The following is a 15,754-nucleotide window of genomic DNA, read 5'->3' as shown; positions in this document are numbered from 1 at the left end:
GCACTTTGTGGTGCACTGTTGTTGCATTCCACAATAACTGCGTCAAATTAGCTGATGATAATATAATAGAATATGATAGTGGGCTAAGAAAAAAAAAAGACACTTGAAAAGGTTTCCCAGAATCCTAATCATTTATTTATTCATTAATTTATTAATTATTCAATTTTATGCCTGTTGGCGGTCACAGTACATTCAATTTCTCATTGTATTACAGTGTAGACAAATCACACAAAATATCACATCTTATACAAAATCTAAACTTTCATAAAACATTTAAACATCGTCTGCAGTTTTCTTATTTATTTTCTATTAAATACGTTGCTCTATTGTTTGTTTTTTGAGTATTTGCAACAGCATAAAACTCACTGAGAAAGATGAAAACATCTGTTAAAATACATATATATTATTTCTTCTTCATGACAGTATTGAAAATAGCTTCATTTAACACAACTAAACACACACGTTTGCCAATGGAGGGAAGCGAAAGGGAAGGTTGGAAGCGTAACATCCTCAGCTATACATCCCCTGAAAGTCTCTGAATTTTTCTCCTCATCACGTTCATACCTGTAGAGGTAGAGAAACCTTCGCCAGCTATGTAGGTGTCACTCATAACCGTCTCTTCACTCATACACAAACTTCCCTGACGGTGCTAAGTAGGTGCTTGGCCAGTGCTATCAGGGTTCAGTGCTTTGCTTTCAAAGCGCTCCAACTCACCTGGCTCTCTGTCTTCTTCTTAAATGTTCTACCTCTGTCTGCGCTGAAGGGTCTTGTCATTCGTTAGCTCTCACATGCACTTAAAACTAATGAATCTGTGGGTGACATCATGTGCACAAGCCTTGTAAAACTCACTGCAGATGACATTACCAGGCTCAGCCAAAGACTTCTTCACCTTTGACCATCTGATGGGAATTTCAAGATGTTACTATACGGCTGTACTGTTGTTTACTGATTATTTAAAGTCACAAAAGGACCATAATTATGTGGTAAACTCTCTTTAATTCTCACTTTACTTACTGTAATGTGAGAATTCTTGTCAGGACATTTAAAAAAAAAAAATCATCTTGTCCATATCGGGTCTTAGAATTAGATAAATACAACCTCGGATGAACAGCAACACATTAAATAACATGTTATATTGTGGCAGTGTTTAATAACAACAAAAAACTAAGTCCACACTTACAGCTTCCATTGGAATTAAGAGAGTAAGCAGCAGCCAGGTGCTGTTGATAAAACTCACTTGATTAACTGGTCGTCAGTAAGTGGGAGCACCTCTATAAAAGCAGAAGTTTTGTCAGTTTGCTGCTCTGGAGTATTCAGGTGTGTGTTAACACAATGCCAAGGAGGAAAGACATAAAAAATATCTTAAAGAAGCAATTGTTCCTGCCCATCAATATGAGAAGAGTTATAAGGCTGTTTCCAAACGTTTTTGTGGTCCATCATTCTACAGGGATTAAGATTATTCACAAGTGGAAAACATTCAAGACAGTTCTCAATCTTCCAAGGAGTGGACGTCCCAGCAAGGTCACCCCAAGGTCAGACTGTGCAATGCTCAAACCGACTACTAAGACCTCGTCCAAGGTTTGCAAAGTTACATCTGAACAAACCAAAAGACTTCTGGAACAAGGTCCTTTGGACAGACCGGACCAAAGTGGAGAGGTTTGCACTGTGCTTATGGTTGAGTTCCTTTAAATAATAGCATAATGCTATAAAGCCTCTTAATTGTTTTATATTTTTCTTTTGTCCCCTCTTCTTTGATTGCTTTTAACTGTGTTTTAATTTTTATTATAGTTTTTTTATTCTCTTAAAATTGCTTGTTTTTATCCTACTCTATGCTGTTCTTTTAAATGCTAATAATAATAATAATAATAATAATAATAATAATAATAATAATAATAATAAAGGTGTTGCAATGGTCCAGTCAGAGTCCAGAACTCAACCTGAACCAAAAATATTCTGGTAAGAGAGCTGTGCATAAAGGAATGCTCCAAAACTCAATGAAATAAACCAGTGTTTTAAAGAAGAGGGGACCCCCCAACAATAATGTGAGAGACTGACAACATACAGAAAACAATGATTTGAAGTCATTGCTGCTAAAGGTGGTTCGACAAGCTGTTGAATGATGAGGTGTACTCAGACAACCCTTTAAGTGTTCCCTTTAAGGAACTTTTTTTTGTTATCATGCTGTGATACATAAAACATACATAAGATTTATAGGAAAGTATGCTTTATTTTTCATATGACTGTGTATTATTTCCTGAAGGGACTCGGCTCCACAGGCCTCCTCCTTGCCTGACTGCTGTATACATTTACACACTTGTTGTTTATGGCTTTCAGATTCACCAGAATCAGGAAGCAAACTAGTCAAACTAGCTTGGTGTTGCTAAAGGGTGAGTTATACTTCTTTTAACTGCCCTTGCGCTTGCGTCTTGCGCTTGTGTTAATGGCTCGAGAGTGTGCTGTGTGGCGATTCACCGCCAGGACAGTAGGCGGAGCAGCGGGTTTTTTCAATGACAAACCTACTACGATGAAAGGAAATTCACCGCCAGGACCTCTGCGGCAAGTCTCTCTTCGAGTGGATTCATCACAGACATAATATATTATATATATTATGTCTATGGGTTTCATGCTTCTTCTTCTTCTTCTTCGCTTTGGCGTTTGAAAACAGCGGTCTTTTATTAGGGGATGAAACCGGAAGATCAACACGTGTTGTAGATAGTGGCTTGTGCTCGCGTCCAGAGTGGCTACTCTATAGCTCTGCTCGCATCTTGCGTGAAGTTTAGAAAATTGAGGTGACACACGCAAGCACGCAAGGGGGGGCTTGCAACCGCGCAAGGGCTTACGTTGCGTCTTGCGTTACCGACTATAAAGGCTGAGTTATACCTCTTTTAACTGCCCTTGCGCTTGCGTCTTGCGCGTGTGTTAATGGCTCGAGACGTTTATGCTTCATTTTGCTTTGTCGGCGGTTGCGTGTGCTGCTTGGCAATTCACCGCCAGGACAGTAGGTGGAGTAGCGGGTTTTTTCAATGACAAGCCTACTACGATGAAAGGAAATTCACCGCCAGGAGCTCTTTGGCAAGTCTCTCTTCCATAGATTCATGCTTCTTCTTCTTCTTGTAAATAGCCGGTATTTTGTCAGATTTTCAACACCTTGGGGGTCTAAACGACTACTTTCTCGCCTGAAAATGTTTCAAATGTTGCTAAAGTTATATATTTGCAGAGTTTATAGCTTAAGGGAAATCAGCTTTTCAGGCCGGCTGATTTCGGTTCAGGCAGGAGTGAAGTGCACTGTGTGTAAACGCTCAGCATACTGTCTGATCGATCAAGTAGTAGGCGGTTTCGACCACAGCCAGTGGCTTGCGCTTGCGTCTTGCGTGAAGTTTAGAAAATTGAGGTGACACACGCAAGCACGCAAGGGGGGGCTTGCAACCGCGCAAGGGCTTGCAACCGCGCAAGGGCTTGCGTTGCGTCTTGCGTCTTGCGTTACCGACTATAAACCAGGCTTAAATCAGGCTTAAGGGCACAAAATATTTAGAACATTATCAAACAGCTGTGTGGTGTTTTTTCTTTTCTGTAAAGTTGTCTTTGGCATTCTTTACAAGATTATTTTTGTACACCAACAATCACGACAGAAAAAATGCTTTTCCCGCACGAAAACATGCACCATTGTCCTCATATTTAGATGTGGCTACGCTACTTAGGCTTAGCATGAGCAGATGGCCTCCCACATGTGATCTTAAAGACTGTCAGAGTGAACAAACATACAGCAGAAAGGCAAAATGTCTGAAAGCTGAGCTGCCAGTCAGAGCTGGCAGAGCTTTTAGTCTCTTCACAGACGTACTGTAGAATCCAAATCCATTATCTTATGTTCAGTGTGTGATTTATCACCTCAACATAGAACTCGTACAGAGATACAAAGCAGATTGAAAACGCTGACACAACTTCTGGTCTTTGTCGATCTTAAAGTAAATCACAGTTTTACTGACTGGAAGAAGAGAATGACAAAAAAGGAAGCCACTATTGTGTTCCACTCAGACTTTTAGCATCTCTTACTCATTGCACTGGTAATTCAGTGGTCTAACGTTTAACCCACAAGAACCCACCATGACACAGCTGTCACACCCCCTTAAAATGTTCTGGAAAATTCCATGAAAAACTTTATCCTTCATTTCAACTCATGAATTGCCAGAGTGACCCATACTTAACATCCTGGTGGGTCATGTGACAGGTTATTTGATTTAGTCTTCCCATAATAACATTTCCAAGATGTCTGTGTGCCAGGTTACCACTACGGGCAGAGCTAGCTAAATTTAAATGGCTTGTTTTTGGTTGCTAAAGGAAAGATTCAAACCATTTAACACCCATTGGCACATCTTTGACACTAGGGAGTGTTATTTTGAGAAAAATGTCAGAAATGTGTTCTATATAGTCTGTTTAGTCTGTTTTATGTCCCCCATAATTTTCCTTCATGGAGAAATTATCCATCAATGTGACAGTGGGGGGGTGGCATTTTGAAAAAAAATATCAGAAATGTGTTTTATGTGGTCTATTTAGTCTGTGTTATGACCCCCTTAATTTTCATTTAAGTAGAAATGGGTCCGGGTTCTTATGGGTTAACATTTAGGGATGGCTCTACAGGCAGAATTGTAATACAATATTCACAACTATCTTTTCATTAGTTTATGGTACTTTTCCACAAGGACAATGCTTGATGCTTTTATAGCAACCTGAAATAAAGAAATCAAACACTGGCTCTAATGCTTTTTTTTTTGTTTGTAGTTTTGGCAGCCTCTGTCATTTCTCCTACAAGCTAGGAAAGCACGAAGTGGAGGGTATTCAATTTATCACGGTCTGTAAGTTTACTACTAGATGTCACTCATTTTTTAAACACTTTTCCTTTCAGAAAGGCAATCCTCATTTTACCTCACGTCACTAATGCCGCCATGACCCTTTGTGCGTGGTTTTGTTTGAAGATAACCTCAGCATTCCTTTTTTTTTTACAATAAAGGAGAGCATCAAGGTGACGTCAGAGCAGATTAAGGAGAAGGGAAAGTTCTGCTTCCCTACCAGCCAGTGTCACTTCTGTTTCTGTAGATTATTTTTTCATCATCCATGGCATAAGTTTATTGTCCGGGCCGAAATACTACCAGACATATCAGAAGTGTGATTTTAAGGTTCTCACATATAAATCTCTTAACACAAAAGTATCATTTTTACTGCAGGTAATTCACAGATTGACTTAACTACAGCCAAAAGCTGCTCTCTGTCAGACTGTGAAATATGTAAGGGGTAGTTGTGACTACTACTCAATGCAAACTGCTACTTAAAACTAACTTTATTACACAATTTTCCCATTTTGCAGTTTGTGAGAGTATGGGATTTCAATAAGACACCTGGTCATGTTTTGGTACTCTGTAAGGAAAGACACAAAGGGAAGGGAACAGGCTCGAGAGGACACTTTTGGTTTGTGCAAATAGGAGACTAAGAAATACATTTACAGTTAGTTATAGACACAAAGCAAAAGCCTCTAACACATCGGCGACACAAGATCAAATATAGATTCTTCACAAGCCAAAATATCATGCACTGTTTACTAAGGCAACTTCAAATAACTTGAGTGCAAGTCAGCTCTTAACACTGTATGGAAAAAAAAGAACCGGCACCGACTCGTATCAGAGGTTCTGTAGCAAGGCATGTCTGTTCACAGAAATCCTTTGAACTGTAGAGCTTTATATTAGTAATACAGTCAAGTTTCACGGAAGGTTCCATGTTTGTTACATGTCAGTAGAGGTACTGTAAAAGACCAGTGTGATGCTACCGTAATGTCAAAACTGCTCTGCTAAGTCCAACGTGAAAACCGTCCAGTCACCCAACACACCTATTGCTGCCATATCGGGGACTCTTTTGACCTAGATGTAATGTTGCAACAGATAAACAGGATTTAGCTTGAATTCCATCAACATATGGAGGGTCAAATCAAGATTTCCGCTTTATGTCCGGCGAGGCATCTGTTCCGACATCCAAACTCAAAGCAATCGCTCACTCTGCCTTTCTGTCATCTTTCTTTATGACAAAAATAAAACTTCTTCATCAGGATTTATCTGAAAGCTACGGAAGCCCAGAGCGGACGTGGTACTTGTAACTTTTTTCTGATGGTTTTCTCGAGATAACGACATAATTTACCGATGGTTTTCGAGGCCACTTTTTCTCCCCAGTCTGCCCCTGTTTATAAGTGTTTATATGTATTTCTGGCTCTGGATCAAACATGGAATGTGGAGCGTTTGTGAAAATGCACAAAGCAAATCCCGCTGGTGTGACAAGCATTTCGTTTTCTCGAGATAACGAGTTATTTATCTCGTTATCTCGAGAAAATGATAACGGCACCTCTCGTGCATCATTCGGTAACCATGGAGACGGCCTGGTCCCCTCAGCTGGTCACTGATGAAGTCGACTATATCAGCTGGATCACTGAGGTGTAAACGCCTGCTGAGCTGCAGTCGAGCCGGCCGTCTCCTTAAATGACGCAGGCTGATATGAAAGTTATCTCTACAAGACAAACAAACTGCGAACACATAAAACACATATAAACAGGGGCGGACTGGGGAGAAAAAGTGGCCTCAAAAACCATCGGTAAATTAACTCGTTAATTTCACGATCATTGTTTTCTCAAGATAACGACATAATTATATCGTTATCTCGAGAAAACCATAAAAAAAAGGTTTATACGATTATACGTCCGCTCTGGGCTTCCGTAGAAAACTTGTTGATTTCAGTTTCACATCAGCTACTCTGTGAACACAGGAAAAAAACCTCCTATGATGGAAATTAACAAGCATATCGTTGTAAAAGTTGGATTTGATCCATTTTTACGACGCTCTTCAACACTGTGAATTAAATCTAAAAGTTTCAGGAAGCTATTGGAGCAGAACATAATTAATCGTACCACCATTAAAAAACCCACACACCATTACAGAGGAAATGCGAAAGCAAACTCGGAAATGTGAGGTGAGCGCTTTGAGTTCAAGTCTGTGGGATCTGTGTCCATTTCTGCTTAATACATTGATACAATTTCCCCACAAATATCCAGACCTTTAGAAAATGAAGTGTACCTCACCACATATTGTCAAAAAATACTTTTTTCTAGGCTGTTAATTATGAGTTGGATATGGTTGTCTTCCTTTTGAAACAGAATGTTCTGTAGCATTTAAGTTCTGTGTTAGCTCGGGTGGGTAGATAGCTAAATATTAGATCAACTGGGCTTCAGCTAATGTAATGTCTGTTCTTGAGTCCCACAGCTTCATCACAACAATTCTTTGATTCCTTTTTGGATTCAGTTTCTCGTTTATTGCTTTTGCAAGTGTGAAGCACAAGTTAATATTATTATGTTATTACTTTTTTCTTCTTATAGTTTCTGGATTGAAATTGGTCTGGGTTAGAATTTCAGTCAAACAAAATTAGCAAAAATTTAGAAAATGACCTTGTTGGATGTAATCCAAAAGTGAACAGACTCTCACATACACAGCAACTGTGTGATAGTTCCAGATGTGGTAACAACGACCTTATATGACCAGAACCGTGCATGTTATCTGAGAAATCAAACGATAGAAGCAGAATCATGTGAGTGTGTGCAGCGTGGCAATACAGAGCAAATTGCTTAGTGGCCTGGGCAGGGAGGCGTTTGTGTATCGGGGGAAAAAAATATCTCTGGTGTGTGCAACTATGCAATGGCAGCATGTGCAGCTGATCACTGATCGTGCAAAACGTGGGTGAGTGTGGAGGGAGAGTATTTTAGCGCAGCCTTTTAAGTGCTGAAAAAGTTTGTCTGTCTGTAGAAAGACAACAAGCCTCCAGGGTCAGCTACGATGGAACTGAGCAAACCAGTTGTCAGTGTGTGAGTGCTGGTGTGTGTTTGTCTGTGTGTACAGATGCTTGTGGATGTGCTGAGTTGTGTTGGCCTTGGTGCTGTGGGTTGAAAACGCAGCTCCTCTCTTCCTCTGCGACATCTAGAAGATGCTCTGCCTTCGATTCTTTCCCCGACCTGATGAGTGACAGATTGAAGGAGAAGCTTGTTGTTGCTGACAATCTTTCACACAAACAAGATGCTACAGCATGTTTTAAAGGGATAGTTCGCCTCTTTTGACATGAAGCTGTATGACAGCGATACTCACTATTTTTTTCACAAGAGCCACATTGGCAGAGCAAAATCAAGGGAAGAGCCACTTTTACAGCAACATACTAAAGTCCCCTTTTGCAAATATGCATTTCTACATATAAAACATCCCACAAAAAAAGAAACAACACAGCCAGTACATTTTCAATTCAGACCACATTTACCTTAATACTGGGATAAGTGGAAGCTGGCGTGCATGTCCTTGACTTTCTTCATGTTGTATTTGTAGTTTGTTGTTGTAATTATAGTGAGACATTCAGGATGAGCATGGTTTTTGTGCTGGTTTTTGCCCTTTTTTAATTAAAAACCGATCCATTGTGCCTGCATCTCGCGCTGGCTAAAGGAGCTAGCGTGCTCTGTGGTCAAGTGTGACGGTGGTTTAAGCGGGCTGCGTTGCCAGGTTTAACAGAGCCCCCTTTAGGAAACACCATTAAGCCTTAATTAATACTTAATAAAAATACTTAATACTACAAAAACGCAAACTTAATAAAAACACTTAATACCGAGCAGTATTCGCTGTATGTTATTTGAAAAAATGTATTGTTATTGTTACCATATTGTTATAACCCGGACCCCCTGCAGTTTGCTTATCGCCATGGAGTTGGAGTTGAAGACGCTATCATACACCTGCTTCAACAAACCCACTGTCATCTGGATAAAGCAGGCAGCACTGTGAGGATCATGTTCTTTGATTTCTCCAGTGCATTTAACACAATCCAGCCTGATCTGCTTCGTCTGAAACTCCAGAAGACTCAGGTGGAGGCCTCAACAATCACCTGGATTAATGACTACCTGACAAACAGACCACAGTTTGTCAGACTGAAGAATTGTGTGTCTAACCAGGTGATCAGCAGCACAGGAGCACCACAGGGGACTGTACTCTCACCATTCCTTTTCACTCTGTACACTTCAGACTTCCAGTACAAGTCAGACTCCTGTCATCTACAGAAATATTCAGATGACTCTGCAGTTGTCGGGTGTATCAGAGATGGACAAGAAGCTGAGTACAGAGAGCTGGTGGACCGCTTTGTGGCATGGTGTGGGAACAATCATCTCATCTTGAATGTTAACAAAACAAAGGAGATGATTGTAGATTTCAGGAGAAACAGGGTCAGATCAAACCCTGTTTCCATCATGGGAGAAGAAGTGGAGGTGGTTGAGGAATATAAATACCTTGGTGTTCATGTGGACAACAGACTGGACTGGAGACACAACAGTGAAGCAATCTACAAGAAAGGACAGAGCAGACTGTACTTCTTGAGGAAGCTAAGGTCCTTCAAGGTTTGCAACAAGATGTTGCAGATCTTCTACAAGTCTGTTGTTGAGAGCGTCATTTCCTCTTGCGTCATCTGTTGGGGCAGCAGCATCAGAACCAGGGACCTAAAAAGACTCAACAACCTGACAAGGAAGGCTGGTTCTGTTCTGGGGACGACTGTGGAACCTCTGGAGACAATAATGCAAAGAAGGATTTTGCATAAAATCAAGAGAATTATGGACAACCCTGAACATCCTCTCCATGAGACTGTTATCAGAAAACAGAGTCTCTTCAGTTAAAGGCTTCTTCAGTTTGGATGCAAAACGGACCGCTACAGGAAATCTTTCCTGCCCACAGCCATCAGCATCTATAATAACTCCTTGATTTAATTGAGCTACATCAACATTTAATTTCCCTCTGGGATAAATAAAGTATTTTTGAATTGAATAAGCTACTATGCGAGTGCGAGCCGCCAATTAAAGCTTGAGGAGCCGCGCAATGAGTATCTCTGATGTATGACATCCCATATTAGCAATATCATTTATGAACATTGACTTACCCCCTGCTGCGTCCTGTGAGCCGAGATCCGGCCTCGTTTTGGCAAATGAAGGGAAAGAAGAATCTCTTTATATTCCCTTCATTTTCTTTCCCTTCATATTAGGCAGGTAGCTGTACGCATTGATATGAAGGTGGAGAAAATAGGGCCAAGCGATTGTGAGGTCTGACTTTTTTTGGTGAACGATTTTGTGATGCAAATGTATTACTCTTTTGAACGCATATTGTTTTGAGAAGCAAAACGCTTTATTTTTTAAGCGCCAGCCAACTAGCCGGACTACCTTCATCAACACCAAAACGAGGCTGGAACTCTGCTCACAGGACGCAGCAGGGGGTAAGAAGATGTTCATAAATGATGTTGCTGATATGGGATGTTATACAGCTTCATGTCAAAAGAGGCGAACTATCCCTTTAAAATGACGCAGTGACTCATGCTTTTCCCTTACTTCTCACCCAGTAACACATTCTTTGATTTGACGCTGGAACAGTAGCAATACATAATGAAGTACTTATGAAACCTTATCAGAGTGGGCCTAGAAATAAACCTAAGTCTTATTTAGACCTTACTGAGTAGATGAAGTGGGTTTTTTGAGTATACTGGTTGAGTGTGATGTATTTGAATAGCCACATGGCACCTCAGTTTCACTTTCTTTCACTTCCTCTGAGAAGCTGTGGTCATTTCCTGCGCGTCTGAGTAAACAAACAGCAACAGTTGCTTCTGTGAGAGCTCTGCTCAGGAGCAAAGCTCAGGAACTAAGCAGAGGACTTCATTTTGTCTCATGGTCAAGAAAGATTCACAGCAAACCTTCGCACCTTCAAATCAGAAATAGTTGTGATGTTATGGAAAATGCAAATTTATACTAGAAAGAGCTGTTCCTGCGAAACAGCAGCGAGAATGCTTATGAGCTGAATGGGGATAGCTGACCGTGCTAAAAAAGCTGAAAATAGTTCAATTTTAGCAGTAAAAACTGTTGCTAAGGTATTGGTTGAAGGGATTTTGTGATTTTTTTTTTTTGTGTACTACCAAACTTAACATTGGAGTTAGTCAGAGAATTTGAGAGGTTGATCTCGGTTCAAAACTCATAGCTGAAATTCTGTAAATGTGAGCTCTTTAGTAGTTACATTGGCTGAAAGAGGACAAATTTGTCCTACATTTTAAGGTATAATTTGTTTCTCTAAGTTAAACTGTATGAAAGTTAGAGGAATTTGTTTGAAAAATGTTAAACTTATCAGCACACACTCAACTGTGTGCTCATTCATAAAAATCAAGAAGGAGCGAAATGTTCATGTTTTTCAAACTGTCATATTTCAAAATTGGCTGAAGATTTGAAAAAGCTGAAACAATTGGTAATAGCTGAATGTCTTGTGACCCATTTAAAGTTTGGAAAGAGGAAGATGATTTGGAAGAGCTGAAAGCAGTTTCCATTCATTTGAATGACGGGAAAATTTGAATAAATTTGGTTTTATAAATCTTATATATCTTTGGTTTGAAGCACTTAACATTCACTTATTGCATCTGGAATCATTTTTGTTGTCACCACAGTACACGTTTCCACTGTGTGACTTAAAATGAACATGAAATATCAGGGGGTTCATACAATCTGCTATGAAATATAAGGGTGAGATCGTTTTTGTTTTTATTTCCATTTTCCATACCTTTACAAACTTTTCTGGGTTTGAAATTTGTCAGTCTTGTTATATGTCAAAATTTTGTAATTTATTGCAACACATTTGTAGTTTGCATTCACAAAGAGTTATTTCTGCAGCCCACTTTGATAAAAATTGTGGCTTCTTGCGACTGACCGAAGCTCACAGTGAGGTCATATCCTGCTCCCTTACTTAAAGGCTGGAACATGGAGCTGCGGTGGCCGGGGTCCTTCTGGAGCTGCACCTCTCTGAGAGAAAACACTGAAGCAGCTAAAACAATGATGGCAGAGAAGAGGATTAAAGAGGACTCAAGTGCAGCACAATGTGTATAACTATGATATGGAAACAACATAACATGTTCTTAAACACATACATTTTATTGTGTACCCTGTATTCTATGAGAAGCAATTTTGTATGATTCAATTTCTTTTAAAGTTGATAGTGACAATTCAAATCATCCACAATCAGAGGGTCGATGGTTCCTGTACCAGCCCCTCTTTGAGACTTTATGATTAAATCAGTGACACATAGAACATTACTTTGGGTAATCTAACTAAGTTTTGAAGGTGCTAAATAAGGACAGATCAGTTACCGTTACATGTTGTGGTGACTGTGAAATTTTACTGTCATTTGGAACAGATTGCTTAATTAATGTAACTTACTTTGTTGTTCAAAGAGGATAGACTCAGTGGATGTCATGCCAGGTCTATGTATCCGTTCTTTGTTTCCTGCTTTATTTTGGTAGTCACTTCCTGTCTCAGTCTCATTGTCGTCATCCTAATTATTCTCACCTGTGTATCATTGTCTCCCTCTCTGTTTAATGTATTTGTACCCAAGTCTTTGGCTGTGTTCGAAACCGCATACTTCTCCTACTTCTCCTACTACTCATACTAACTTTTCGAGTTAGTAAGCGAGTTTGAGTGAGCGAGAAGTTCCCGGATGCATACTAGATTCGCCGAAATGTTGGGTATGCATCATGAGGTTACTACTCATAGTCAAACTACCCAAGATGCAACGTAACGTGACGTCGCCAATCGTCATTTCCTGTCAAAACGGCAGTTTCAAGCTACCTACAACGAGGGTAGGTTCACTTCCTGTTTTCAGAACAAAAGCACCAATTGTATCGTAATGGCTTTCCCTATGATAAAAGGCAACGGGTATTTATTTTATGAAAATAACCGGAAGTGCGTTGCTCACTGCGGCTAGCTTTAGTAGCGCTGAATTCGTGGGAAAAAAATTGTAAATAGCCGGTATTTTGTCAGATTTTCAACACGTTGGGGATCTAAACGACTACTTTCTCGCCTGAAAATGTTTCAAATGTTGCTAAAGTTTACAGAGTTTAGAACTTAAGAGAAATCAGCTTCAGGCCGGCTGATTTCAGCGAAATGCATTGTGGGTAAATGCTCTGCACACTGTCTGATCGATGAGTATGTCGTATGCAAGTATGTAGTATGTAGTATGCAGTATGCGGTTTCGAACACATTTATTGTCTCCCTTTCTGTTTAGTGTATTTGTACCCAAGCCTTTGTCTTGTTCATTGCGTGTTCGCCTTCGTCCAAGCATTTATTTCAAGTCTAGCTTTCATGTTTTTTGACAAGAGATTTTGCCAACCGATTTTGTTCCTTTGCCTTTCTACTCTTGCCTACCCGTGTCCCAGACCTTGGAATATTAAACCGACACTGATTTTGGAATACTGTCTGTCTGAGTCGCGCATTTAAGTCCACCTGTTCGGAGCGTGATAGTGGAACGTTCTAGGACAAATGGTAACAGTTTGTATGACCTGAAACCAAAGTCTGTTTTGCACTGACGCACCCGCTACCCTATATTTTCTAGTAGTGCTCAAACTTTTTATCTGCAGTGGGTTAGATCCAATGTAGGACATCTGATATATACTAATCTTCTCTTTTTATTTTAACATTACACGGGGAAATGTCTCTCTGGCCTTTGCCTTGACTAATTATCATTTTTAGGATTGAGACCATAAAAAACAGCCTGTGTATTAGACACCTGTGATATACAGCTACTTATTTATTCATTTTTGATACCTGCTTCGTGTTATTCAGGGTTGTGGGAGAAGGGGTAGAAAAGATGTCAGTCCATCACAGAACCAGCACAGAGATAAATAAGACAAAAAAAAACATGTAGGCTCACACTCAACCTAACGGGCAATCTAGAATAATAAATGAACCTAACACGCATGTTGTTTAACAGTGTGAGGAAGCCAGAGAGAACCCACACAGGCATGAGGAGAACATGCCAACTCTGCACAGAAAGGCCCCAGCTGAGTTTTGAACCAGGACGCAGATATGACACAGATATTTTGTAGTCACTTGTAATCATAGTTGGAAAAAATTTACGCTACAACCCCTGGCAAAAATGATTGAATTACCAGATTCATCACATGTTATGGTAATTGGTGACTCTAAATTGTCCCTTGGAGTGAGTGTGAGTGTGGATGATTGTGTGTCTCATTCGTTTCTGTGTGGCCCTGTGATGGACTGGCGACCTGCCCATCCTCTCGCCCAATCACAGCTGGGACAGACTCCAGCCCCCCAACGACCCTAAATCAGATGAAATGGGTATACAAAATGGATGGACGGAAATTCATTTTTGTATGGTTCATAATTCCATAATTCTTTCTTGTGCTTTCTTGTAAAAATGGTAAAAATCTTTTTTTTTTTGTTGGTCATATCCGCATGACACAAAATGCTGAATGAACATCCTCCAACCTTGATGAATTTCTTTGCCAGTAGCTGAACATGTTGACCCATTGTTACGGTGATATCTAAAATGATTCTGCAGGTTGGGGGGCTTATCATCGACTTCTTAATGTAGATGAGATGATCAGACATGTCAAAGTAGTGCTCATATACAGCAAATAACCATATTCAACTACCACAGTAGTACATTTTTTTGTCAATGATCGCTCAACTACTCAAATGAAATGACAGTCCAATACTTAAAAAAATATCAAGAGCTTTAAAAACTCTGAAAGTGGAGGTGCAAAAACCATAAATGAATTATTCTTTTCAGAAGGTTACCTTTTCTGCCTCGACTGATTTAAAACCTAACAGTGTTGATCCCTTGTCATTCATTTACAGATACTGGCCCGACATGGTATGTAAGAAGATTTATATCAATGAAACTGAAAGACTGGAGAGCAGAATATTTCTGAAATGATGTGAGACAATTGAGCTGTGTCAGTGCAGACAATGTAAATGCATAGAACATAGTAAATATAAATGATAACTGGGCTGGGCAACGATTAAAATTTTTAATCTAATTAATCACGATTAATCGCATTTGTATGCAAAATCCAAAAATGAATCCTAAAGTAGTGTGTAGCTTTTAGCATTTAGCTTTATTTTAAATGTGCTGCCATATGAATGAAAGTGCCATAACATTTGTTGTGCAAACACACTTTTAACATCAGCATCTTTCTGTAGTTTTTATGTAGAAGCCTCGCTCCACTGTCTGTTTCCTTGAATGACTTGCTGCTATCAGTTGTGTGTTTTGCCTTTAAGTGAGATTTTAGACTGGAACTACTACGCTGAGAAGACAATTCAACTTGGCTGTAAATGCAGGAGTTATTTTTTTAATTTATTTTGAAATACGTGCTTTTATGTTGAAACCAGTAAAACAGGAAGTAGCGCCGGTTAGCTCAGTGAGCTTCACACAGAGACCGAGGAGCACCTGTAGCTGTGATGTTACCTGCTGGTTTATTCTTATTTTATTACTCCATGCTTCGAGGTGTTTGCTGTAACTGTGTGAATGTGATGCATTCAACAGACTTTTACAATAATAAAACCTGCGTTAATGCGCGATAATAAAATATTTATCGGCGTTAAATAATTAACAAGTTAACGCGATAATAACAAATTAGCTCGCCCAGCCCTACTTATAACAAAAGTATAAAATACTTGCTGACAGGTCTGCTACAGACATTTTTCAGAGCAGACACATTGACATTTCACGGCATAAAGTGCAATTAACGGGATGTAATTCAATAACAGTAATAATGGAATGATGTCGCACTGGCAGAGCTGAAAGAGGAACAGGCCCTCATTAACTAATGGAGTTAGTTACAGAGGGATTTTCACTGGAAACATAAGTGAAATGTTTGAAAACAC

The 15,754-nt window shown here is 39.7% G+C and overlaps 1 protein-coding gene across 1 annotated transcript in view; it reads right to left on the bottom strand.

Moving 5' to 3' along the window:
• Positions 1 to 6,271: 6,271 nt before the first annotated feature.
• The window catches only part of cdk18 (cyclin dependent kinase 18), a 73,638-nt gene continuing 64,155 nt past the window's right edge, over positions 6,272 to 15,754 (bottom strand). Inside the window, exons 15-16 of the mRNA XM_075460140.1 lie at positions 11,817 to 11,894; positions 6,272 to 8,035 (exon numbers count right to left, since the gene is read on the bottom strand). Of these exons, the coding sequence (XP_075316255.1) occupies positions 8,001 to 8,035; positions 11,817 to 11,894 (113 nt within the window). The 3' untranslated portion in view covers positions 6,272 to 8,000. The remainder of the gene's footprint in view (positions 8,036 to 11,816; positions 11,895 to 15,754) is intronic.

The sequence above is a fragment of the Odontesthes bonariensis genome, chromosome 3 (assembly GCF_027942865.1).
Source record: "Odontesthes bonariensis isolate fOdoBon6 chromosome 3, fOdoBon6.hap1, whole genome shotgun sequence".
NCBI lineage: Eukaryota > Metazoa > Chordata > Actinopteri > Atheriniformes > Atherinopsidae > Odontesthes > Odontesthes bonariensis.
Note: the sequence above shows the minus strand (reverse complement) of the source record. Positions and strands in the feature narration are given on the sequence as shown.